Source organism: Echinops telfairi, unplaced genomic scaffold (genome assembly GCF_000313985.2).
Source record: "Echinops telfairi isolate 266 unplaced genomic scaffold, ASM31398v2 ScPeMD7_18;HRSCAF=68, whole genome shotgun sequence".
Lineage (NCBI taxonomy): Eukaryota > Metazoa > Chordata > Mammalia > Afrosoricida > Tenrecidae > Echinops > Echinops telfairi.
Window position 1 is genome coordinate 30,511,370 of NW_022103915.1, and position 26,932 is coordinate 30,538,301.

General features: G+C 55.8%; 1 protein-coding gene across 1 annotated transcript; it reads left to right on the top strand.

Moving 5' to 3' along the window:
* The first annotated feature begins 729 nt into the window (after positions 1-729).
* On the top strand, positions 730-14,678 carry PGF (placental growth factor). The gene is made up of 6 exons (XM_045288081.1): positions 730-931; positions 2,124-2,178; positions 8,022-8,218; positions 8,975-9,051; positions 10,586-10,615; positions 13,951-14,678. Exons 1-6 carry the CDS (start codon positions 857-859, stop codon positions 13,976-13,978), a joined length of 462 nt encoding a protein of 153 aa, XP_045144016.1. The 5' UTR covers positions 730-856; the 3' UTR covers positions 13,979-14,678.
* Positions 14,679-26,932: the final 12,254 nt, after the last annotated feature.

Below are 26,932 nucleotides of genomic sequence, written 5' to 3' on the forward strand. Positions count from 1 at the left end.
CGGGTCCAGGGGCCCCGAGACTTAGGTTCCTTCCCCTCTCTCTCTCTCTCTCCCTCCCTCGCCCCCACCCGCAAGGGTGCTTGTATTTTAACAGCACAAACAGGCACAGGCATTCTCTTCAGCTGTCAAGTGGGATTCGCCATCTTTCACCCTCCAGACCAGGGGTGACATAGGTGTCCTCAGCCGATGGCTGCTGTGAAGTTGGGGCCCCAGCTCCTCACAGTTCTTGGGCAGATAGATGCTGGACTCACATCTGGGCGCCCGGGCCACGGTGGTTGACCCCGAGAAGGTCGTGGCCCCCGCTGCTGACCGGCCTTGCTGTGGTGTGGGTCGGGGTCCCCCCGGGGCAGGCTGCGGGCTGGACTCCCGCGCGGTCTCAGCATCTAGCGGACGCGGCGGGATCCGGGCCGCGCAGCCGAGCGCCGACGCCCCGCCCCGCCCGTCGGGAGCCGCCCTCAGTGGGCGGGGTGGCCCAGGGCCCCGCCCCGATTCCCAGCCCTGAAACCCAGTCGCCGACCAGCCTCGGTCCCAGAAGGTCGCTTGCTGCTTGGGAAGGAAGCTGCACCTTCAGCCTCTGTCTGGCCCCGCCACAGAGAACGCGAGGTCGCGCTGGGCGCCCGACGGAGCCTCCCTGGCACCCGCCTGCCTCGCACCGACGGCCCTGCGGACCGCTTCCCTCCAGGCGCCCCAGCACTGCCTGACCTGCGGGCTCCGACTCCGACGGCTTCTAGAGCATGCTCGGTCCCCCCGCAGGGGCCAGGGCACAGCACTGAGCCCCACTGGACTCTCCTTTCCCTGTGCCAGGGGAGCATGGTGGATTTCCTTCTGAGCTCCGTGGATCAAGACGTCTGAGAAGATGCTGGCCATGAGGCTGTTCACCTGTTTTCTGCAGCTCCTGGCTGGGCTGGCGCTGCCCCCTGTGCGCCCCCAGGTAAGAGAGCCCACCCCGAACCTGGCTGTCCTGAACTGCCCAGCCCCAGCACTCGCCCCCAAGCAGGGGCCCTTGCCATTAAACACGGCTTTCGAGCAGCGGCACCCCCAGGGATGTCCCAACCCTTCCAAGAACCGGGGTCCCTGGCCCCCTGGCACTGGGGAGAACACTTCAGGACAGACAGCCCCTCTGCTGTCTTGGTGGGGGTGGGGAGGCCACAGAGAAGGGAGAGAGACGTTTCCTGCCTGTCCCGGGAACCCTGGTGGCTTTGCTACAAGCATCTCCATTAATTCCAGACAGGTCCCTGGCTTTGTGGTCAGGATGGAGGCTCTGGGACCAGGCAGACTCCCCCAGGACCTCTGACCCCAGCCTGGCTGGGGCCAACCCGGCTGAAGCAGAGGCAGCGGGGAAGCTGGGCCCTGCCCCCACCAGGGCACAGGGCTGAGCAGGGAGCTCCTGGGTGGGCTGGGGGACTAGACAAGGGGTCTCACTGTGCCTTCTCTCCCGGGTGGGTGGCCGGAGGTCCTGAGTGTGGGGCTTGGGAGAGAGCAGGGCCCTTTTCCCAGGAACTGGGTAAGTCTGGCTGAAAGCCAGCTTGGGCGGTGATGGCTCCTGACAAAGCCAATGAGTTCCCTTCCCACTGTGCTGCCCCCCACCCCACTCCACCCCACCCCCCTGCCCCTGGAGTCCCCAGCCTCAGCCTCAGAGTGGGATGGGCTGGGCAGCTCCCCAGGGGCCCAGGAACCCACCTCTACCCGCCTGGTGCTGGGCTAGCCAGCGGTATAACATTACGGGCAGCGCCAGCCCCTGGGCTTCCACCAGCTGATCACTCCCTCTGGGCTCTGGCACCAGGCCAAGGCAGGCTCTGTGAGACCAGCAGGGCTGGGCTGGGGGCTCACCAGAAGGGAGACCCCCACCAGACTACAGTCTGTGGGACACAGCAGTTGAAGGAGCTCCAGTAAGCCTCTGGTCCCCTGTCCTTTAACAAATGAGGGAGCAGAGGCCACAGAGGGGCAGGGCTCCCCAAGGGTCTGGGAGGATGGGATGTTGGGTGCACCTGGACAGAGAAAGTGTGTGGAACCAGTAAGAAGGGCCCGGGGGACCATCACCCGCTGGCCAACACACTTGGCTCCGGAGCTTAGAGCCCTAGGGCAGGCCCCAGTCCTTCATCCCTGCCCCTTTCTCTTCTCAGCCATGGATCGTACGTAATATCCTGTCTTCTAGGAATGGCTCCTCAGAGGCGAGAGGTAAGCTGACGGGGCTGGAGTGCCCCAACTTACTGAGCCCCTCTCCTCTTTCCTGCCAAGGCTAAGGCAGGGGTGGGCATGGGGGAGGCTTTGCTGGTGTTAGATGCTGTGGGGTTGATTCCCACTCATACTCTGAGTACCGCAGAAGGAAACAGTGCCACCCTTCCAGTAGTTGGTGTGTTCGAGCCCGTATGTTTGGGGCAGGCCGATCGTAAGCTGAGAAGAACCTTCACCTTAGACAGCACTGGTAGGGCCTAAGTGATGTCCCCACTATGACCCAGAAGGCTAGACTTGGTAGAGTTTGCAGCAGGGTCACCGAGCACACAGCAAAGAATAGAATGCCTGGGGTTGGACTGTTGGCCGGATAGCCCCTTCCCCTGCACGGCGTGAGGGGGCAAATCAGGTCCAGGAAGTGAATGCCAGGGGCCAACCTGGGCTCAGTGGGCAGGCAGTCCAGAGGGCCAGGAAGGGGTGGGGGGCTTTCCCAGCAGCGCAGCCCTGGCGGAGCTGCGGGCATCCCTCAGCTTTCATTGATTATAAACAGACAGAACATGAGGCTCGCCCTTCCCCAGCCCCTCCACTCCCCACTCCGGGTTGCATCAAGAGGGAATCATCAAAGGGCAATGAGACATTTGCCAAAGAGACATACGTGCAGAAGCCAGGAGGCCCACACCAGGCCTCTGCCTTCTTCTATGCCTCCCCCAACTCCCACCAGGACTAGCTGACATGCAGAGTGACCACACACTGCTGCCAAGACGTCCACAGCGCTGTGGGAGAGGGAGCGTGTAGGGGCGTGCACACGCACACGTGGGAGAACCCGCTGGGAGCTTGGAACATCTTCAGCAGTCCTGTGGGCACCGCCCGTCAGCCTGGCAGCTAGCCTCAGCCCCTGCTCCTTCACCAGGTCCCAGCCCCTCGGTCACTCTGCACTCCATTGGCTCCTCCACTACCTCTGAGATTTGGAGAGGGACCCCCACCCCATACCTGCACCTCCCGCCCTTTTTGATGCTTCTAGTGCTGCTCAGCCAGAGTTATCAGAGAAGTCCCAGCCTCTGTTTCCTTACCTGTAAAACGGAAGCTGTGGAATGAGGTGATACCCAAGGTTCCTGGTTTTCCTAAGACAGTGGTTCTCAACCTTCCTAATGTCACGACCCTCTAATACAGTTCCTCATGTAGTGGTGACCCCGTATGTGGGCGTATCTGCATGTGGGTGGACCCACCTGGAGACGGATAGAGGAGCAGTGTCTCAGTTCCTAAGGCCATCGGAAATATGGTCTTAGGCAACCCTTGTAAAAGGGTCCTTCAACCCCCAAAGGGTTCGAGACCCACAGGTTGAGAACCGCTGTCCTAAGATGATAGGGGTGGGTGACTCCTTGGAGGCCCGTGGGTGCTGAGTGAGGAGGTAGGGCAGTGTGGGTGCATTAGGTGAGGTCGCCTGGCCTGCTGTCAGGAAGCCTGTGTGGTGGCCGAGGGGAGCAGCTCTGGGATCTTTGGCCCCAGGATCACAATCTAAGCTTGCCTGCTTCTCCTGTCAGCGGAGTGGGGCCCACTGCAGAGGCAGGCTCCGACTGCTACTGTCCAGACCCCAGGCTGGGGACCAGGAAGGCACAGGTTTCTGTCTCCACACTCCATAGTCAGGACCCCCTCCCCTGGCCTTGTGGTCAGGATGGAGGTTCCTAGCAGCCCCAAGCTCCTAACGGCTGGCTGAGCAGAGGCCAGCGGGGTGTCCCTAGGTGGCTGGCTGGGTGCCATGGGAAGGATACCTGCCAGGCTTGGCCAGTGGCCAGCAGCTCTGCCCACAGCAGCTCTTCCTGGCCCACCTCCTAGGGAGCTTGCTCCCCAGCTTAAACTTCTAGGGGCCCCCTCTCTCCTGAGTGGTAAGCAGCTGGGGGGTGGGGGGCGGTTGGGAGGCTCTGGTAGGAGAGCCCAGAGCCCACTCTTGGCCCAGAGGCAGCCCTTGGGGCCCGTCCAGGCCTAGCCAGCCGCCTGACTGGGCCACCGCCTCCCACACTCCTCACCCCACCCCCGCCTGGGGAGCAGGTCTGGGGCCAGAGGAAGTGCTCTCTGGGAGCACTGGGCAGAGCTCTTCCTGAGGGGCTCAGCCCACATCTGGGAGCGGCCACCAGTCCCTGAGCCACTCCCTCAGCAGGGCCCCTCGCCCAGCCCCCTATTCCCGCCTTTCCCCCCCCCACCCCCATTACCAGCCAGGACATCTAGGGAGAGTTGCCCCTTTTCCTGGTGGCTGCCAGGTAAACCAGCTTCCTGGGCCCACCTTCCTCTGGGTCCTCTCCCAACAATAGACCCCACAGGCCTTCAGGGCCCCTAGCCTGCGTCCTGCTGAGAGGCTTTCTTTTGGTGGTGGTGGGGGGCAGAACTGGGGGTGAGCAAAGGAAATCCTTTCTGCCTTGGCCAGGCCAAGCCCACTCTGCTTAGCTCTGCCCAGCTGGTGGGCTTCTATTTATGTGATGGTAGGGGCCTGGGGCACTCCTTCCCTGCCGCTGTCCCCCGCTGGGGCCGGTCCCAGCCTGTGTGGCACTCTGGCACTGGCTGTTCTTCAGCTGTTATTTATGTTTTCCCAGAAGGAGATTAAATGCTCAGTCACATCAGTACTGATGAAGACTTTAGACTAAACACTCAGCTCCTAGGGTTGACGGTGGGTGGGTGGGTGGGTGGAGGGGGCTAGACTGCAAAGACAGGGAAAGAGGCATCGTTTCCTACTTGGGTTTAGGGGTGTGTCCTAGTGGTCTGGAGAGGTGGAGATGGGGGAGGCCTCAGGGGCCCCCAGCCCCAGTGTCCCTTGGGCAGCAGACTCCCAGATAAGCACGGTTTATTGCCTCTGGCCACTCTGCCAGTGCCACGTGGACACGTCTCCTCTTGGGTATTTTCCACCGCTCGCTCGCTCGGCCTTTTCCGAGGGCCTCTGTGAGACCTGGGGCTGATTTCCCCATGAGGTTGCCCTGGGACTCATGTCCTCGCAGGCTCAATGGACTTTGGCTCCCTTAGGAAGGGACATGGAAGAAGTGAGGGGCCATTGCTCTATGGCAGAGATGGCAGGGCTCCTAGGTGACCCAGGTCCCCCGTCCTTCCGGACCAGCTAGGGATGACTGTCAGGCATGGGCAAGGTGACCCAGGGCAGGACAGATTTCTCTGCCCCCTGTTTAATGGCTGGGCCGAGCTGGAGAGACCTCGCTCCCATCTGTCCCCAACCGTCTTCTCTTTCCCCAGCTGAGGAAAGTGATATGCCCAGAAAGGTTGAGTGGCCTCCCTAAGGTCACACAGCCAGTGTAGGGCCTGGGCAGGAAGCCAAGTCTCTCAGCGCTGGCTGCTCACTTCCTTCGTGCCCATTTGGACCCTGGCCCTAGGCATTTCCTTGAAGGTGCAAGGTGTTTTGGGGGGCTGGTGTCATCCCTCCATGGACCGCTCTGTGACCCATACCCCAAAAACACAAACCAGACTTTCTACCATCAAGTCGGTGCCAACTCACAGCAACCCTATAGGACAGGGTAGAGCTACCCCCTGTGAGTTTCTGAGACTGTACTGCTTAAACCAGCGGTTCTCAACCTGGAGGTCTCGAACCCTTTGGGGGTCGAACGACCCTTCCACAGGGGTCACCTAAGACCATATTCCCGATGGTCTTCGGCACCGAGACACCGCTCCTCTATCCGTCTCCAGGCGGATCTGCCCACTTGCAGATACGCTGACCTACGGGGTCACCACAACATGTGGAACTGTATGAGAGGGTGGCGGCATTCGGAAGGTTGAGAACCACTGTCTTAAATGGAAGCAGAAAGTCCATTTCTCTCCCAGGGAGCGGCTGGCTGGTGGTTTTGAACTGTGGATCAATGCATGACCATCAGAGTTCCTATTACCCACACAGAACCCTTCCAATTTAACTAACTCGTCCCGCCCCTGTGGGACCAGGAGACCAACCCCGGTGGGTGTCAGAGAATGTCACTCTTTGAGTAGAAAGCTTCAGGGTTTGGAACCATAGAGCTTATGAGAAATGTTTTGTTGCCATAAGTAACTGCGAACATAAAACAAACTCCCTGCCATCGAGTCGATGCTAGCTCCTAGCAAGACTGACTGTGCACCCTGTTATGTTAGCAGCTCAGTGCACACCCACCGTCCCACCAGGGCCTCCTGCAGCAGCCTCGGGACTGTCTATGGGTCATTTTGATCTTAGAATGGTATGTGGCAAATCTATTACATGTAATAGTTCATAGATTATGCCAACACTGGCAAAATTGTTTTGTAGAATCTTTCTTCGCTGGATGATAACATCATCAGGACAATAGCAGTAGCAACAGAGCAGAAGCCTTTAAAAAATTTTTTTCTCCTTCTCTTCCTTTAATTGCTCTTTCATTCTCAAGGAAAACTTATTGATAAAGTGTCACAAAGACTAATTGCCACAATATCATAACTGAAACATCAGGACCCTTGGCAAAATCAAGGATCTATTAAAAACGCAGGCCGCAATGAAACAGCATTCACTTGGCGCAAAACACCCGTGGTAATTGGGTAATTACCACAGCTCTGACCAGGGAGCACTAGAAGCTTTTAAAAGGGGAGCAAGCATTGGGGTTAGCCTTGAGGGTACAGCGATAGTATAAGCCGGGCTTATGGAAAATGGTTTTGTTGCTACAAGTAGCTCTAAAAATAAAACAGACTCACTGTCACCGAGTGGATGCGGACTCATAGCAGCCCCCTGTGAGTTTCCAAGACTGTAACTGTTGATGGGAGTAGAAAGCCCAGTCTTTCTCCCTTGGAGCTGTTGGTGGTTTTGAACTGCCGACCATGCGGATCGCAGCCCAACGCGTAACCACACCACCACCAAGGCTCCTTAGAAGTAAGTTTAGGGATCATTTTATTTTTTAAAAATAGATTTCTGCTGAAACATAGCATGGTCATTTTGATGCCCCCGCCTCTAACGGTGTCACCTGGTGTGGTCTGCCACCCTCACCCCTGCCCGCCCCCCCTAGTGATGCTACTCTTTGAAGTTTCCCAGGCCAACCCCTAAGAGATCCTGTTCACGCCACCAGGACATAGTAGGGCCTGGGGATGTCCCAGATAACCCTCTGAGAACTGTCCTCTAATCAATCAGTAGTTATTTAGCCTGTGTTTACTGGGTGCCTCTGTCCCTGTCCTCACGGGAGGCTCAATGGGGTTGTAAAGCAGATAAGAGCTCCCAAGGACTAAGATAAGGCAATCCCTTGGGACCCTGTTCTGTTCCAGGGTGGAACATCTGTTCTGGCAGGAATGTTGGTGAGGATTTCAGAGAGGAGGTGTGGGTGGTCCTGGAGGAACCTGGGGGTGGGGGGTGGAGGGCTTGGGATAGATGTGGAAAGCCCAAAGGTGGGGATTCCCATGGCATGACCCCCCGGCTTGGCGTGGGGGTGGTGAGGGAGGGAGTCAGGATACACCACACTGCTGACTGGGGTCCCGGGTGCCAGGCACAGGAGTTGGCACTCAGCAGGGCAGGGAGGAGAGGAGCCATGGAGGGGACTGGGCAGAAGACTGAAGACAAAGGCGGTCCACCCTGGGGAGCCCTTGAGCTGGAGGAAGCAGCCTGAGGGCCTTGGGAGCTGCGGGTGGGCAGGCACACACTCCTTGGGGGAGCCCAGGACACTGGACTTCCTGTGGTGCCTGAGCTGAGACTCAGACACAGGGACGTGACCTTCTGCACCACCGGGCAGATGGGCTGAGGGTTCAGCAGTCACCCTCAGAGGGGTCACCTCAGGAGCTCAGGGAAGGGGGCTTCCTAGACAAGGGGGACTGGGAGGGCGGTCTATGGGTTGGGGACGGGTCCCCCTCTGGCCTGACCTGTGGCCTGTACCTCTGTGCAGTGGTCCCCTTCGAGGAGGTGTGGAGCCGCAGCTACTGCCGGCCCCTGGAGAGGCTGGTGGAAGTCGCGTCTGAGTACCCCAGCGAGGTGGAGTACCTGTTCAGCCCGTCCTGCATCTCCCTGCTACGCTGCATGGGCTGCTGCAGCGACGAGAGCTTGCAGTGCCTACCCGTGGAGACGGCCAACATCACCATGCAGGTAGGAAAGCCACCCCCCTGAGTGCCGGCGCCCACAGCCCTGCTCCAAGGGCCCAGGACAGCACCGGCTTCCCGCCCTCCTCCGGAGCTCCCCTCTTGGCTCTGAGGCATCCACAAACACCTTGAGAAGCCTTCCCCAGGCTCAACCTGATCTCAAGACCCAGCGGGTTTGAAAGCAGGCTAGTTGAGGCTGGAAAGGAAGTTGGTTCCTATTAAGGGGGCCTTGTTTATATGGAGGAGCCCCTGGCTGATGCAAACTGCTAAGCCCTCCTCCACGGTGAACCCAAAAGACGGGGAGAGGGGTCCCCATCTACCCCAGAGGTGCCTCAAAAGAAAGGCCTGGTGGGCTGCTTGCAAGAAAGCAGCCACTGAAAGCCCCGGGAATATCGTTCTGCTCACAAACACATGGGGTCTCCTGCGTGAGAAATGACTCCGTGGCTACTGACCTGGTCTTTGAGGATCCTAGGGGCCCTCGATGCCCTCTCAAGGAAGCTTGACCCTGAGGCTTTACACACACACACACACACACACAACCACCAGCACTGTGCCAGGCACGTTACAGTGCTGCCTCGTTCACTCCTGGCAGACAGGCGCTGTGCCCATCTTCCAATCAAGGACACTGAAGTGGGGCAATAATGCCCTTTCCCTTGCCCAGGACTGTGCAGCAGGAGGGGGTGGGGGTGAGGGGGCTGTAAGAACTCCCTGGGCCTCCCTGCCATGCAGGCATCCCCTCACCCCCACCCCTGTCTCCCTGCAGCTCCTGAGGATCCACCCTAGTACCCCACCCACCTATGTGGAGATGACATTCTCTCAGCACGTGCGCTGTGACTGCAGGTAGGTTCTGGCTGGAGCAGGAGCAGGCCCTCCACATCCCCCTCCGGGAGCCTCCGGGATGGTGGGTCTACGGGGCTCCTGGAGGAGACCGGGCTGCCTGTCCTGGCTGCGGGCTGCAGGGAAACAGGAGCCCAGTCTGAGGCATTCGGTGGCGGCTGTGTTTTCTTTTGTCACCTGAATTCATTCAGTTGTGGCCGGGGAGATATTCTCAGTAGCTGGAACACGGCTGCCGAGATGCCACCGTGCGTGGATGAAAAGCCTGGGCCCTTTACAGGGCTGGGAGCCCAGTCTCCCACCGCGGCCCGAGATAGGAGGCAGCTGCCACAGGCCCGAGCAAGAGGACCTGGAGGCATAAACCTAGCAAGTCTGGACCCTGTTCGGGACCGGGCTGTGCACCCACAGAGGGCCAACTGGGCAGCCGAGCCAGAAGCAGGACCAGGGAAGATGGAGGCCTGTCCCCTTCTGATGGGCCAGACAGTGGGAACCCCTGTCTTCCCGCTTGGGGTCCATAGCCATAGCCTGGGAGGCAGGTCCAGAATGCTTGGTGACTGCTGGCCTGCGCTCATCCTCCCCTTCACATCCTCTATTCACACGTCCCCGGAGTGGTGATGGTGGACGTAATGGTTAGTGGTGATGGGTGGTGGCGGTTAGTGGTGCTAGTGGTGGTGGTGGTGGGTGCTGGTGCTGGTGTTTAGTGATGGTTGGTGGTGGTGGTTAATGATGATGGTGGTGGTGGTTAGTACTAGGTGTTGGTGGTTAGTGGTGATGGTGGTGGTGGTTTAGTGCTGGTTGGCGATGGTGGTTAGTGGTGGTGGTAATGGTGACGGTGGTAGTTAGTGGTGGTGGTTAGTGGTAGTGGAGATGATGATGGTGGTAGTGGTAGTGGAGATGATGATGGTGGTGGTTAGTGGCGATGGTGCAGGTGCTGGTAGCTAGTGCTGGGGTTGGCGGTGGTGGGTAGTGGTAATGGTGATGGTGGTTAGTGCTGGTTGTTGGTGGGTAGTGGTGATGATGGAGGTGGTGGTGAGTGGTGATGGTGGCAGTGGGGGGGTGTTGGTGTGCACTGGTAGGTAGTCTTAGCTGGCACCATCCCCCAGTTCCTGCCTGGCCTGCCTTGTCCCCGCCCCTGGAGAAGCTCTCGAACCAGCTGGAAGGCAGGGCAGAACAAGGGAGGGGCGGGAGCAGAGCTGGGCGTGGCGGGACTGTGAGAACAGACTCAGAAATACCCAGGGTGGGAGGCCGAGCGGCTGGGGTCTATACGAGTGCAGAAAGTGTCCCACAAGGGAATTTAGTCCTTCTCTTGGGGGGGTGTCTCTAGAGACTAGAGGGCGGGCAGAAGTCTAGACTCTGGAGGCCTCTGGCCAAATGCCACTCTCTAGCTCCATACCACCCCCTAGTGGTCTCAGTGCCAACTTCACATCCAGGAGCTGAGCTGCCTGAAAGGAGGGGTGGGGAGAGGAGGACAGGAGAGGTAACCTGAAGCCCCCACTTACCACGTTTCCTGCTTCTCCCCTGCCCCTCTCTGTTTCTCCAGGCCTATGTGGGAGAGGATAGAGCCGGAAAGGTAAGTGGTCTAGCTGGGGCTGGGGCTGGGGCTCTTCCTGCCAGCCCTATCCTAGCATGGGCCTAGCCACCTAGTCCTGACGCTTTGGCTTATTGCAGGAGGAGATACAGGGGCAGGGGGAAGAGGAAGAGAGAGAAGCAGAGAGCCACAGACTGCCACCCGTGAGTGTGTGGGGGCCCAGGGATGGCAAGGAGGCCGGGCCAGAGAGGAGCCTGCGCCTTGTCCACAGGGGTTAGCCGTCCGGGATGGGTGAGGCAAGGCTCAGGGCAGTCTTGTGGGCAGAGCAGGGAGTTGCACCCCCTGGAGATGCTAGGGTTGAGGAAGCCTTGGAGGCCCTTGGTTCTTGTCCAGCTTAGCCTTGCATGTGGCCTTGAGCATGTCTTTTCCCTCTCCTGAGCCTAGTTGAGTAGAGGGGAGACGGACCTGCCCAGCACTCGGTCACTCTTCAAATACTTGCTGACCCACTGCTGGCCGGGGGCATCCGTGAGCAAGCAAACAGGTGCCCCGCTCTTATGGTGCTGACCTTCTAGTGAGAACACTCTAGCACAGTGGTTCTCAACCTGGGGGTCGAACGACCCTTTCACAGGGGTCACCTAATTCATCCTGCATTTCAGATATTTACACGAGATTCAAACTTACAGTGATGAAGTAGCAATGAAAATAATGTTATGGTAGTGGGGTCACCACCACATGAGGAACTGTATGAAAGGGTCCCGGCATTAGGAAGGTTGAGAACCACTGCTCTAGCACCTTAAAAGTTATCTAGGGCTATCTGGCAATCAAAAAGTCACCCTGCTGGCCCTGGGGGGAAGGTACAGTTTCACACTGGATCCCAAAGGGTCCTTGAGGCCAGGGGGCCGGGGGTGGGGGATCCTCCTCTTTGCTGCCTCCTCCTCCGCTCTCCGTATTACCTGCCCATCTTGGTCTCTCATCTGGGGCCTACAGGCTGGAGTCCCAGCCCTGAGTGTGGTGGGGAGAGAAAGAAAAACAAACCCAAGCCTGTAAAAGTACCGTATATACTTGTGTACAAGCCGAGTTTTCCAACACACTTTTAATGCAGTTTTTGTGGTAAAATTAGATGCCTCAGCAGATATTTGGCTTATACTGGAGTATATACGGTTAATAAGCAAAACCAACACAAAACCGTTTCACGGGCACAGTGCATCACTCACAGCTCTGGCTCACTGTCAGGGGCGAAGGACTCTCCCGGCTCAGGACTCCAGGAATCAGTTCACGCTTTGGGAGCTGACCCCTGCTCCAAGCCCGCCCCTCTGCCCCTACACCCCACAGACCAAGACACCCCCTGACACACATGCACCCCTCTGGGAAGACAGGGACTCCCCCACACACACACACACCCCTCTGGGACGGCAGGGACGCTCGCCCTTGGCCCCAAGCAGTGGTTTGAGGAAGGAGCTGTGACTGAAGTGGGTGCAGCGTCCACCCAGGGCCAGGGAGCCTCAGATATAAAGTGTCCCCCCTCTGGCCTCATTTCCCAGGGCAGCGGTCTTCAAACGCTTGCTGAAAGAATGACAAAAGGCCACGTGTTCTCTTGGTCATTTGAAAGTTGGCCTTGGGCCTCTTTATCCTAATTACAAACACTTACTAAGGCTATCATTTCTGGTCGATTACAAACATGACAATTCTCACCTAAAGCTATTTCATCCACATTGACTGTAAACCAGCTCTTCAGATGTACTGGATGCGATTCTAATCTAACGCTCCCCACCATCTAGGGCAGTGGTTCTCAACCTTCCTCATGCCGCCACCCTTTCAGACAGTTCCTCATGTGGCGGGGACCCCCCCAACCATAAAATTATTTTCGTTGCTACTTCATCATTGTCATTTTGCTACTGTGATGAATTGGGCGACCCCTGCGAATGGGTTGTTTGACCCACCAAAGGGGTCCTGACCCACAGGTTGAGAACCGCTGATCTAGGGTGTGTGTGTGTGTGTGTGTGTGTGTGTGTGTGTGTGTGTGCAGTGAACAATAGCAACCAAGAAACTGCCCGCACGTCCCCTTTAAGAGCTGCTACGACTTTGCTTCTTTCGGCTTTGAGCTTGTGCTTCCGTTTCAGGCCCCCTGGAGAATTTCAGCCCAGTCGAATGCATTTTCAAAGCTGAAATCTTTTTCTTTATCACCTTATCACCTTTCTCCACCTCAAAAATTGCACACACATTCCGATTCCTTCCCATGTCCCCATGAGCAGCAAGCTCCCCTCTGTTCAACTTTCTGCAGAGGGCTGGTTCTTAGTAAGAATGCCAGTTGATGGAAATAGCACGCACACATGGGTCATCGTAGGTCCGTAAACGTTAGCCATGAAAGCGAGTCTTCATGGACACCCCTCCCCGTGACAGGGACAAGACACTTGTTTTCAAGTGTCTGTCCATGAGTGTGACTCCCCATGAGACAGAGACAGACTTTAGCCCGGATCCCCCTTCCTGTTCAACTCGTTTAAATAAACGGGAAACTTCAGGATCCCGGTCACACAAACAAGAAATAGGCCTGGAAGCAGGCTGCTTTCTCTACGTCACCTGGTGGCTTGGTTTCCTTCCAAGTCCCTTGCCAAAGAACTCATCGTGACCTGTCAGCAAAGGGCCTTCCTAAGGAAGGGCGCACTGACAGTCCCAGCTCATGCACTGGGGTGGCCGGCTGAACCCTGAGAACCACCAGCCTTGCAGAAGTCCCGCGCACCCAGTCATGAGCCGTATTTCCTTTCTGGACATCGACAGGGACAGACAGTGCACACTGCCCTTTCGGTTGGACGTGTCTGGGTGTGTTTACCTTGGGGCCAAGCACTGTAACCATTTGAAACGGGTCAGATGCCCGTCCCTTCTGGCTAAAAGTTGGGAAGGGGGCAGTGAAGAAAACGACCGCAGACACTTCCTCCCCCAGATGATTCTAAGACAGAGGCATTGTGGAGGCTGCAGATCCATTGCTTTAGAAAACCCCCAGAACCCACGCGCCCCTTAATCAAGCCTGATGCACGCCCAGGGGTCCGGGCCTACCCATTTGAAGACCCTAGGCTAACAGAGGCATCGGAGTCAGATTGGGTTTAAATCCTCACTCGGCCACTGACTGGCTAGCTGTGTGATCTTGGGCAGGTTCTGAACCTCTCTGAGCCTCCATCGCCTCACCCGTGAGAGGAGGGTCATGGTGCCTTCCTCCTGGGTAAGAGGGGGGTGGGTGGCAGGAGGGCTGCATTCTTTCTGTGTTCCCCACTCAAGCTTCCCCCCTGGGTCTGTCCTCCCTACCCCACCCCCATCTGCCGTTCGGAGAGGACCCCAGCTTTCGCCACCTGCTGACAGCCCCATCTGTGTCTGGTCTCTGGCAGGCGCGGCGATACTGTCCCCCCGAGGTAACCAACCCCTTGGAGGAGAGAGGACCCCACCCCTGGCTCGTGTATTTATTACCGTCACACTCAATTACCTCCCTGCTGGCACCGAAACCCTATTTATTGGCCAATTGTATCCCTGCTGAACGACTGGCACCCTCCACGAGAAGGTCTGGGACGGACAGGACCCTCAGGAACTCAGTGCCTTACATGACCGACGGGAGGGAAAGGAGGACAGCGCCGGGCCTGCTCCTGGGCCGTGGACAGCAGCCCACGTCTGGAGGACTCCTGGCCCCGCGAGGGTGTGGCAGCCCAAGCTGGGCTGCCCTGTCCCTGACTGCGTGGGCAGGGGGCAAGCGGAGGCGATGCAGTCGATTCCTCGTCCTCCCGTCCGTCCGCTTCGCCTTGGAGACCAGATGGCCAAGCGCAGCAGGAACAGTGGCTGTTGGGTCCCCATACGGCCTTGTGCTGGAACATGGATTTTTCCAGCCCAGGCACTGACAACGACGGGGCTGCCCTTCACCAGCCAGAGGCCGAGAGTGGGCTCTGGGCTGAATGAACGGGGATGAGGGAGGGGAGGCCACTGGGGGAGGGTCCTAGCCCAGTGGCATGTGACAAGGGGAACCGGTTCCCTGAGGTCCCTGGCACCCCACACAAGCTGCCCTCCGTTGGGCCATCTGACTGCCTAGCCAGATTCTTTTGAATAAAGTATTTTAGTCCGGAATCGACTTGCCCGCGCCGTGCAAGTGTGTCTGCCGGGGCTGGAAGCAGGATGAAGGCCCTCAGGGGCAATGGAGACCGCCTGAGTTGTGTGAGCCTCAGTTTCCTCATCTGAAAAGTCTGCCCAGGAACAGTGCTGCCTCCTCCGGTTGGGAGAAAACACATTGTGTCGCTGGCTCCCTCCTCCCTCCTTCCCTGCTCCCTCCCTTTGACAACAGAGGAACTGGGGCCCAGGGAGGGGACGTCCCTTTCTTGAGACTTGAGAGACTCAGAACTCTGAGCTGGGAGACAGAGGCCTGAGCTATGTCCCTCATTCACTGAGTGACTTCTCTCACTCAACTTGTTAGACACCGTTTGATGTTGACATGCTGGCGTTACCGTGGGGCCCTGGCCAAGGTCTCAGTGGCCGGAGAGGGGCCTACCCAGACTGCCCCAGACCTGCCCTCAGGGCAGCTCAGGCCTGCTCTGGTCACATCTGGGGGTGGAGGGGGTGTCTTCTTTGCAGCTGTTTTAGGCAAAGCCCTGGTCTACACTGCTCCCAACAAGGTGCTCCCAAGTAGTCTTGTCCCCAAAGTTGGGGACAAGCCTGGCCCCAGTCATCCAGAGCACCATCAAATTCAAGCACACAGCCCTTCCCATCTCCTCCCCACGCCCCCACCAGGCTGCCCACACCCAGCCCCATGTCCAGCCGTGGAGATCCCAAGTGAGGCCGATGTCCTGGTCCTCACCCCAAGGGTCCTCACCTGGCTGTATCCTCGGCCTGTCCAGCTGCTAGAAGCCAGAGCTGCAGGTCCCACTCAATTTGTTCTGCCCTTTGACCTCCCATGCTCCTCTGCTCCCTCGTTAATGCCGTGGCTGGAACAAAGACCACAACAACGTACGTACTCGTAGGGTTACTTTTTAGTCTAAACCATTCACTCTCAGGAAGCCTGCAAGGTGTGGACACATGTCTTATCATTCGGTGTGCGCGGAAGGGTGGCGGTGCGGAGGGGGACCTCTCCCGGTCGCCTTTGGCCCTGCTCCCTCATGTGACCTGCTCAGACAAATCTACAGGGGCCAGGGGCTGGCGTAGGGCCTCGGAGGGAAGTCACAAATGACCCTATGGGGTGGGGTGGCCCTCCTAAGGCAGCTGACCTGTTCACTGAGGCCAGGGGTCTCCTGGAGGACGCTCTGGTCCAAATGTGCTCCTGGCTGGTGATCACAGAGGGGTGTGGGTCAGCCCCAGGGGACCCTCACTTTGCAGAAGAAATGCACTTTAGCTCTCCCTTCTCTGCTCTCTGGCTACAGCTGTTGTGAACTGGGAGCGATGGCCTCTGGCCGGCTGAGAGCTGGGAAGAGCACTCCCGCCCCTTGGCCAGGCCTCTGGCTCATCCCGGGGGACCCTAGCCCAGCCCTGATAGCATCTCAAAGGCTCTCAGCGTCACATGGTCGCCCAGATGAAGGTCAGCCCTCCCCACCCAGGCAAGTAGCCACTGCAGAGAGGGTGCTCCTGGAGGCCAGAAACAAAAAGTGAACCCAGGGCTGGGGGCCACCCAGCAGGAACAAGTAGGGAGTGGCTGTCAGGCCCAGCTGCCCCATCCACAACCCATTCTGATCATTTAGGCTCCAAAGGACCCTTTCCATTTGCTCATCATTTATGGGTGGATCTCAGCTGGCCTCCTGGTCCAGACACTGCTCTGAGGACTGAGGTCCCAGAGGTGAATGAAACACAAGGACCGTGTCCTCTTGCCCCCGGGGAGCTTGCATGGAGCAGAGGCGGCAGCACCACCAAGCCTTCCTGGGAGGGTCCTTTCTACTGCTTGAAGTCGTGATAACACTGGGAGATAAGAAGAAAGGGTCTGGCGTGGCCCACTGGTAAGGGAAAAGAAAAATCACCTTCAACAATGGTCTTTGTTACAGGTAGCTGAAGCTAGTAACCTCCACCAGTGACCCCCTCCTGACACACACCCCACCCGCAGAAGGCCAGGAAGGAGTGAGGGCAAGAGAAGGGGGCGATGGACGGAGTCCTGGGGGTTGGACCCATTCTGCCCCTCTCCCCAGCACTGGCTCTGCTCTTCAGAGGAGCCTGTGGGGAGCTGGATGGAGAGAATTCTTTAGAGAGTGGCAGAAAGACAGGGGACACTTGGGGACATCCAGCCAGAGTTCCTCATGGGTCAGGCAGCCATGGCAGAAGGTGAATAGCCGTGAACCGGCTCCCCACCAAGGGAGCGGCCTGCAGGTGCGGAGACCCCAAGGGCTCTGTGCAATAGGTGTGGAGGAAGAAGTCAGAGGCAGGTTCAGAGCTGGAGAGCATCTCCCCAGAAGGAAACGATCCCATGGCGCCCCTGACCTGAGAGCTGGCCTCTGGATGCCTGCCACGCTAACACGTTCACCACCAGACAAGCAGTGCCCGCAGCTGAGGAGAACTTTCCCCTCGGGCTTTGCTTCCCCATCTTGTGGGAAAGAAAAGAAGGGTTGGGGAGAGGGAAGAGAGGCATAGAACACCGTGCCCCTCCCCATTTCCTTCGCCCAGACCCAGGCCATGTTCTGGTGGGAAGGGTATTAGTGTAAAGTTGAATGAGCCAACTTGGATGACACGTCCAAAATGCCATTTAGGGGTGAAGCAAACCTACGTAGCTCACCTGGAAACAATAACGGGAGGAGACAAGACTCTTGGTTCTCGACAGTTTGTTCAGTAAGCAAAGTACATAGATAAGCACACAAATTAATAATAAACAAAGCCAGATGGTGGTTTGGGCATATCACAAATGATCTTGACATCCTTAATTCTCCTTCTGTGCTCGAAGGCTGCTTCCCTTGGGACCTGAGCTAGCCTGGGGGTGGGGCTGAATTCATCCATCAGGTCTACAACAGTGGTTCTCAACCTTCCTAATGACGTGGCCCTTTCAGACAGTTCCTCATGTGGTGGTGACCCCCCAACCATAAAATTATTTTCGTTTGCCACTTCATCCTGCTGTTTTGCTACTGTGATGAATCGGGCAACCCCTGTGAAAGGGTCGTTCAACCCCCAAAGGGGTCGCGACCCACACGTTGAGAACCGCTGGTGTCGAAGAAGGCACTTTACAATGATCCCAAGAGGACTGGCCACTTGTTCTTGGAACCTGAGCGGCCAGATAAGAAGTCCAACTACCTGAGGCCGCCATATGAGATGTGAGCGAGACACCCAGCCAGCCCCCCATTGCTCCAGCCTCCAGCCCTGAGTTGTCTCGGCGGAGACCCCGGACATTCCACAGCAAAGAGTAGTGGTTCTCGCCCTTCCGAATGCCACCACCCTCTCCGACAGTTCCTCATTTTTGCTGCTACCTCATAACTTTCATTTTGCTACTGTGATGAATCTTCATGGAAATATCTGATATGCAGGACGTGTTTTCTTTGTTACAAATTGAACATCGTTAAAGCACCATGCTCATCATGGACACAATACATAATGATGCATTGTGAAATATTTATTTCTAATGACAAATAAATGAAATTTTGTCTTGAAGCATGGTGTAGCATGGGTAACGGTCTTCACGCCGGGTACTTGTCGGTGGGCCTGTCTGCGTGTGGGCGGACCCGCCCAGAGACGGGTAGAGGAGCCACGTCTGGGTCCCTAAAACCATCGGAAATCGAGGAAGAGAGGGGCCAGATCAGGAAGGTCTCTGCAGTCATGCGAAAGAGTTTGGATTTTACGACGATGTGAGCGAGACCAGCCAAGCTGAAGAGCGAGGTGACCTTGGGTACCTTTTGGAAAGATCACCCTGGCCGCCACGTGAAGAATGGAAGGCATGTGCCTGGGGGTGTAAATGCCACTTCAGTGAAGAAGAGGAAGAGGAAGAGCTGCAGAGATGGATGGACGCTGGGGCTGCCACAACGGCCTTCCACCTTGCTGTACTGGAGCCTGACCAGAGGGTGGGATTTTGTTGTGGGGCCTCTGACCAGATGAAGGATCTGGGGAGTGTGGATGATGAGACTTTGGGGATATGCTATCATGCTTCCTCGTGCTGAGGTTCTGCTGCTCGCTCAGTGAGACACCCGAGCACGGACGGGAGCCCCTAAATCCACGAGGGCTACACGGAGGTCAATAAGACCTGGTCTCTGACCCACAGGAGCTCCCACGGAGGCAAAGAAATCAGATACACACCGGTCACTGTTGTAGAAGTTTGGGAGAATGTGTGTTTTAAGTCTGTGCAAATTATCTGCTGCTGGAGAACTCTGAGGAAGGAGCGGTGACTCACCTGGGGACAACCAAGACACGTTGTGACCCGTTGGTGACATGTGAGGAACAGGCCGGGGAAGGCATGCTGCTGGGAGGCAGCCCATAAATAAAGAGCCCAAACCTAACCCACTGCAATTGATCAAGTCCATCCCAATGCCCAGTAAGCCTCTATAGGGTTTCCCAGACTTATTTTTTAATTTTAAATCATTTTATTGGGGGCTCATACAGCTCTTATCACAATCCATCCATCCATTGTGTCAAGCACGTTTGTGCATTTGTTGCCATCATCATGCTCAAAGCAGTCTCTTCCCATTTGAGTCCTTGGGGTCAGCTCGCCATTTCTTTCCCCTCCCTCCCCCGCCCACCCTCCCTCATGAACCCTTGTAAAGATTATTATTTTCATATCTTACATCGTCCTCTGTCACCCGTCACTCACTTTTACGTTGTTTGTCCCCTGAGAGGGGGTTATAGATTGATCCTTGTGATCGGTTCCCCCTTTCTGCCCCCACCCTCCCTTAATCCTCCTGGTATCTCTACTCTCATTGTTGGCCCTGAGGGGTTTATCTATCCTGGATTCCCTGTGCTGCGGGCTCTTATCTGTAGCACTGTGCATGTTCTGGTCTAATCCAATTTGTAAGGTACAATTGAGGTCATGATAGTCAGGGAAAGAAAGCATTAAAGAACTAGAGGAAAGTTGTGAGTTTCATTGGTGCTATACTGCACCCTGACTGGCTCATCTCTTCCATGTGACCCCTCTGTAAGGGAATGTCCAATTGTCTACAGGTGGGCATTGGGTCTTCTCTCCATGCCAGCCCCCTCCCCCCTTCACCTTGGGTATGATTTTGTTCTGGGTCTTAGATGCCTGATTCCTGATCCCCTCGACACCTCACGATCACACAGACTGGTGTGCTTCTTCCATGTGGGCTTTGTTGCTTCTGAGCTAGATGACTATTTGTTTATCTTCAAGCCTTTAAGACCCCAGGTGCTATATATTTCTTTCTTTCTTTTTTTTTGGATGCTATATCTTTTGATAGCTGGTCACCATTAGCTTTCTCCACCACGTTTGCTTATGCACTCATTTTGTCTTCAGCGATTGTGTCAGGAAATTGAGCATCACAGAATGCTGGATTGTTAGAACAAAGTGTTCTTGTGTTAAGGGAATACTTGAGTCAAGGTCCAGTGTCTATTTGCAACCTTAATTCTTAACATATAGATATGAGTACATAGTTCTATTCCCCTCTCATTATGTATACATTTACATATGTGCATGCCTGTAATTAGACCTCTATAAATGCCCTTTGCCTCCTGGTTCTTTCCTCTATTTCCTTTTACTTTCCTCTTGTCCCACCATCATGTTCGGCCTTCATTCAAGTTTATTAATTCCTCCCTGCTCCATTGCCCTTGATTAAGCCCCACTCGGCATCCTATGGCCTTCTCTCCATTGATTTTAGTTCACCAGACTGTAACTCCTAATGGGAGCAGATAACCTCCTCTCTCTCCCTTGGAGAGGCCAGGGAGTTTGAACAACCAACCTGGCAGTCGGCAGCAGCCTCACGGCCCACCCACAGCACCACCAAGGGCAGCCTGGCCCCAGATGCTGCTCGAGGGACCTGGGAAACACTGACATCTGTACATGGGGCAGCGACATGCTCATGAAACTGAGAGTTGGATGAAAGTTTACAAATCATCTCTCTTTCCACCGCCTGCGTTTACAAAGGAAGAAACTGAGATCCAGGCTTATCCAAAGCTATGCAGCGTAAGTGAGCAGAATTTTACCATTTCAATAAGTGGCTGAAGTAGAATTGAATCTAGATCCAACCCCAAAGTCTGTGCTCCCCATCCCTCACCTCGTCCCTCATCTGCTCGGGATGGGAAGAGAGGCGAGGTGGAGGGAGGAGGACGCTGTCGGCTCCCAGCTGAGAACAGGCCAGGCCAGCTGTGAGGTGGGTTGGGTAGGTCAACAGAATAGGCCTCGTTACAAATTCTGGTGGGAAATCAAGGCTCCAGAAAGGGCGGTGACAGGACAGACAGAGCCTTGGTGTGGAAAGATGGCCATCTGTCAGCACCAGAGCCCAGCAGCTGTTTTTCTAGAGAAGTGTGAGCCTTTGCTTTCCTGAGGGGCGTGGGGGTGCGCACCCTCCCCTTGACATTGGCTGTGACAGAGCCACCGGAGGGCCCAGCCCCTGCTAGCCTTCTGTGCCCCACCCCCTCGCTTCGGAGGCCAGGAGGCCCCAGGCCAGAAAGATGGTGTGTTCCTGGTCCCTGGGGGGAGGGTAACTTGGGTTACTATGGAAACGACCGGGCAGGTGGGTGGCTTCCTCCCCTGCAGCCTTGAGTAACAGGGAGAGGGTCCTGCCCCGATGCTGGCCTCTCATGGAGAATCGGCTTCCAGGCAAGTTCCCGAATAGGAGAGCACATTTCCTTCTGCTCTGTGTCATCTCCTTCCCCACAGCACATGGGCCGAGGCCACCCGTCAGGGACCCTGTGGGCAGCACAGTCACAGGGGCTCTGTGCTCACACAGGCCAGACTGACAGCCCTGGTTGTTTACAGACATGTGACCGCCCTGAGGTTTAGCTTTCTCCCTTCCAAAGCTCCCTCTGCCATCCTCCTCTCCCCAAGCCTCTGGAGTCTTCTCACTTGACAGATAAGCGGAAAGGACGTCCGTCCGTCTGAGAGGGTGAAAGCTCTGCCGAGGAATTCCCAGCTGCAGCTTCGTGGTGTGAGAGGCTGGCAGCTGACGGCTGCTGCAGGCCCAGAGGGGGGAGAGACACAGAGGTCCGAGAGGAGGCTCCACAGGCTCTGACCACGTGGGGACGGACCCAGGAGGCATCAGGGCCAGGACTATGGGGCCGCGGAAGTCAGGTTCTGAGGTCAGAACCTGAGGGTATGTCCTGGGGCTGCTCCTCCATGACCGACCAGAAATGGAACGTTTGGTGAGGCTGGGTGAGGAGAGGCTGGGACGTCTCCAAATCCCACACCCAAACCCAGGAGCCTCTGAGTGCCTCTGGGATTCGTCTGGTTGGATAAGATTAGCTCCAGCAGGAAGCCGAGGCTACTCATGCAGCCGTTGCACCAAGACCCCTCATCTGGGCATACATCTGGATCTCTGCCTATCTTGGGGCGGTCGTAACAAGTCACCCTCAAAACCCGTCTTCATCCTTCGGTATGTTTCCAAAACTGAAGGCACTTTGGGATAGGTGTTGGACTGCTACTTGCAAGGTGGGCAATTCAAAGCCACCAGCCGCTTCAAGGGAGAAAGATGAGGCTGTCTGCTCCCATAGCGATGTATAGTCTTGAGACCCTAGATAAGGTCGCTCTGAGTTGGGATTGACTCTGTGCTAGTGAATTGGGTGTGGTAATTGATCAATGGCCACTTGTTTCAATGACTATTCCCTTGAAAACCACTCAATCAATCATAGTCCCTCTGCTTGTGAACATAATCCCTGCGCAACACCGTCTCCTCGTTGTGCACGCTTCTCTAGACAAAGAGCAACCTGGCCTTGTTGCTGTTAGGTGCCCTGTCCGGGGGTCCCGGCTCACAGCGAGGCTGTGTACAGCAGAACATGGCACCGCCCGGTCCTGCACACTCCTCACAGCGGTTCTAATGTCCGAGCCCACGGTCACAGCCACTGTGTCCCTCCAGCTTGCCCAGGCTCCTCCTCTCCTTGGCCACCCTCCGACGTGATGACTCTCCTGACAACGTGTCCATGGAGGTGAGACAAAGGCTCACCATCTTTCCCTCTAAAGAGCATTCGGGCCGTGCTTCTTCCAAGACGGGTCGGCTTGTCCTTTCGGCAGTCCACGGCACTTTCAGGATTCTTCTCCGGCTCCATAGTTGGAATGCCCCGATTCTTCTCCTGTCCTCCTTGTTCGGGCTCTACTGGCACAGGCAGCGGAGGTGACTGAAAACCCCCTGGTTTGGGTCGGGCGGGCGCACGTTCGTCCTCAGAGTGACATCGTCACTTTTCAACCTTGGACAGAGGCCTGGCGCAGCACGTTTACCCGGTGCCATGGTGCCATGCATCATTGATTGCTCGGCTGCTGCTTCCGTCCTCCAGCATCTGAAAGTCCATCAGCCTCTGAACCCCACGCTTCCCTGAACCCCAAGACAGCACTCTGCTGTTCAGAGAGACTGCGTCTTCTAAAGCGGCCGACCTTGCTTACACCAGCAATAAATGCGGTCTTGGGCTTCGGGTCGTCTCCATTTGCTAGTGCTGCCACAACCAAATCCTGCCGAGTGAACGGCTTTTAAGAAGAGACATTGATTCCCCCCTAGTCGAAGAGGCTGCAACTCTAACTTCAGGCTGTCTGCCACAGGGGAAGAGCCTTCTTGGCATTTTACGGATTTCTGGTAGTCCCCACCATCCAGGCTGGTCTTGGGTGTGTAGATGCACGTGTCTGTCCCTTGTGTCCAGTCTGCCCCTTGTATCAGACACTGCTGAGGGAGGGAGAGGGTGAGGACCCACCGGGCTCCTGCAGACCTATCATGGTGACACGGCAAAAGAAAATCTATTTCCAAACAAGAGCACATTCACGGGCTTGGGGTGAAGACTTCTACCTCATTCTGGGGGTGAAACAATTCAACCCCTAAAATAGATATTGAGCAGTTTCATCTTCCTGCGACCCCAAATGCCCACTGCCATCGAATCCATTCCGACTCATAGTCACCCCATAGAGGGTTTCTGAGGCTTTGTAAAACTTTAAAGCAGCAAAAGGCCTCCTCTTTCTCCCTCAGGGTGGCTGGGGGTTTGAACCCCCGATCCGCGGTTAGTGGTCCCATGCTTGCTCCACAGCGCCACCAGGGCGCCTTAGTGCCACCTGAGACCTCCTCCAAAAAACCTTTCTTTTAGTTTCCCACCCAGACCAAAGCCAAGTCCACTGTGATACCCCGTGTATTTTAATTCAGCCAAGGTTGCTAAGTGGATACCATGCTAAGTACAAGAAATGCAAAAATAAATAAAACATCCCTTTCCTGAGATGTTTAGCCCAGCATGGAAGTGCAACTGCCCCGGAAGCTTAACAAGATGGGTGGCACGGTGTAACTGTTACTTTGTTAGGTAATAACCACACAGACAGCAGTTCAAATCCATTAGCCGCTCCGCTCCTCGGGAGAAAGGCGAGGTTGTCTGCTTCAGGAAAAAAGGTCGGAAACTCTGAGGAGGTCACGGTGAATCAGAATCAGTGTGATGGCCGTGGGTTTGATCTGGGGTTTTGAAATGGATGGAAGCAAACCACGTCTTTCTCCTGCAGAGGAGCCAGTTGGCTTGAACTGACAACCTTTTGTTCAGCTGTCAACTGTTTACTTGACTTACTAATAAACCGTAAAGTCTCCCCAAATTCAAAGACAGGTTAATACATTTTCTCCACCTTTTAGCCCAGAGCTGGCCTGGGCTGGGGCCAGATGCCCTGTGTGAGGCTGGGCTGTCTAGGAAGAAAACCAGGAACACCCATAGCACACGATTTCATCCGGGCGGGACATAGCTCCGCGGTTGGCCTGAGCCCCTTTGGGCTCACTTGGCTGCGGGCTGACGAAGCAGAAAGGTGAGTGGGAAGCCAGGAGAATCACAGGTTGAGGCAGAGGGGTGGGAAGCATGCAGAGTCTCCTGGATCCGAGGCTAGTGGGCACATGGCAGGGTGTCCATAGCTCCCAGGGTCGGAGGCCCACCTGAGGCTGCCTCTGGAGACAGACACTGAATCTAAGCCAAGAGGCAGGGGAGGGGCAAGAGGGAGAGACTGGCCACGCCCCCAGAGAGGCATCCTTGGACTGTGACCTGAGTGACAGGTCCACCCTACACTCTCCTTTGGGTACAAGCTGACATGAAATCGAACCACCACACGCCCCTCCCACTTCTCTCTCTCTTTCGTATCCCTCCGCCTTCCCCACATGTCCCGGCTCCATCACAGGGGCAACTGTGGTGGCTCCCCACATGAGTATGGACAAGACAAATGAACCTCTTTAATAAGTAGATCAGGTCCCTGGGCATGCTGTTCAATACGCTGTGTTATGCCAAGAGACCCATCACACACACCCCCGCCCCCCCAGGGATAAGGATGAGGAGAGGAAAGGGTGGGACCTGCTTGTTCCGCCGGAGACCGTGTCGGCAGATTCCCACGCCTCCAGCTGTTCTTCTGCAACATGGTTTCCTAAGTCCTGGGTTGGGTGGTATCATTCGGATAGCCCATCCTATGGCTAATTGATCTCTTTTTAGATACTTAGCTTCTCTCTTTTCTTGGTGGCTGGTGTACTAATGGACCGTGTGCTGAGCACCCCGTGACTACGTCTCCGTGTGCAGAAGCCTCTCCTGCCCTGAAAACAAGAACCGCGGACACCAGATCCACTCATCTGCTACAACTCGCCCTCCAGAGCCTCCCTGTGCTGGTCTTCTGCTTCAGAGCCACGTCTTTTTAAAAAGAGTCGTTTCCACGGGTGGTCTCCTTCTTGGCTGTCCCACTCACTGCTCTGACAGTCCTTGCTAAAGAGACGCTGGGGACTTCTGTGGGGTCACCAGCACGTTCCATCGTCAGTTCGCTCGGCAGAATCTGTTGCTCTGAGAATAGAGCTCACTTCTTTCCCCAACTTGGATGCCTCCTGAGGTCTCCCGTCTGCACGCCTCTCCAGCCCCATCGCCTGCCGCGCGCCCTCGTTCTCTGAGCCCCAGTACGCTTGTCTTCTTGTCGTCTCCTAGGATCACCATACCCCTCGGTGCCTTTGGAGCCCAGGAGGCCTAGTGGTTGCCTGTTGGTCTGGGATCCCCAAGGTCAGCGGATCAAAACCAGGGTCGCGATGAGTCGACATCAACTCGACGTCGGCAGTGCGTCTTCGTTTTCAGGGCCTTTGCTCATGCCATTTTCTTTACTCGGAAATCCCTCCCCCTCTTTCTGAACCAGTCCCTTAACCTTACTGACTGACTCACTATCCCTATCCTGCTTATCCTACTTAAAGGCACTTCCTCAGGAAAGCCTCCCAAGCACCTCCCATCTCCCCTCCTGATTGGGTCTGGTCAATGACTGGAGGGTTATTAGGTAGGGCTATGGATTTCCTTGTAGCAGAAATCAGGATCTTGATGAGAAAATACTCTCATGAGTTCAACACTTCTTTTATACTTTGTAACATTAATTTCAACATCACAGTAATAGATCCATATGCTTTATTGGTGAAGAAGATACGTTACAGATGTCTGAAGACGGCCCGCCTTCCCTCCAGCTCCAGAGCCTCGTGTCCACACTGCAGAAATACACAGTTAGAAGCTTGATGGGATCAGGCTGGGGCTCCAGAACTTGCCTTCTGGACTAACTGGGAGACTCTGATGCCTGATACTGCCTCTTACTCGCTCTGTGATCTGAATCAAGTTATTTAACCCTTTTGCCCTCTGTTTTCTCATCTACAAAGTAAAAGTTAATGATAACAGCGATGTGACTTTTTACAAGTAAATGCTAGAAAGACATTTGCTTGTGTTTTATTGGCTACGCAACGGCGTTTGACTGCGTGGATCATAACAAACTACGGATGCCCTTGAGGAGAATGGAATTCTAGAACACTTCACTGCGCTCAGGTGGAGCCTGGATTCAGCAGCAGTCATGTGAACGGAACAAGGGAATAGTGTCAGGTTTAAATCAGGACAGATGTGCATCAGGGTTGTACCTCTCACCAGACTTACTCAGTCTGGATGCTGAGCACATAATTCGAGAAGCTGACCTCTATGAAGATCAGGATGGCACCAGGACGGAAGGAGGGCTTTTGAACAACCTGCGATATGCAGATGATAAACTAGCTTGCTAAACACGGAGGAGGACTTGCAGCACTTGCTATTGAAGATCAAGGACTGCAGCCTTCAGTGTAGATGACAACTCAGCGTCAACAAAACTAAAACCTCACCACTGGACCAACAGATAACATCATGATAAACAGATAAGAGATAGAATGTGTCCCATCTAGCTCAGAAGCAACAAAGCCTACATGGAAGAAGCACACCAGCCTGTGCGATCACGAGGTGTCGAAGGGATCAGGGATCAGGCAACAGCAGAACAAAAAAATCATATCATTGTGAATGAGATGAGGAGTG

What these genes read in the sequence shown, in the direction of transcription:
- PGF (XM_045288081.1), top strand. Translation starts at nt 857, where the DNA reads ATGCTGGCCATGAGGCTGTTCACCTGTTTTCTGCAGCTCCTGGCTGGG. An exon ending in TGCCCCCTGTGCGCCCCCAG is followed by an intron (nt 932 to 2,123) that starts GTAAGAGAGCCC and finishes TTCTCTTCTCAG; the next exon opens with CCATGGATCGTACGTAATAT. An exon ending in GAGAGGATAGAGCCGGAAAG is followed by an intron (nt 10,616 to 13,950) that starts GTAAGTGGTCTA and finishes GGTCTCTGGCAG; the next exon opens with GCGCGGCGATACTGTCCCCC.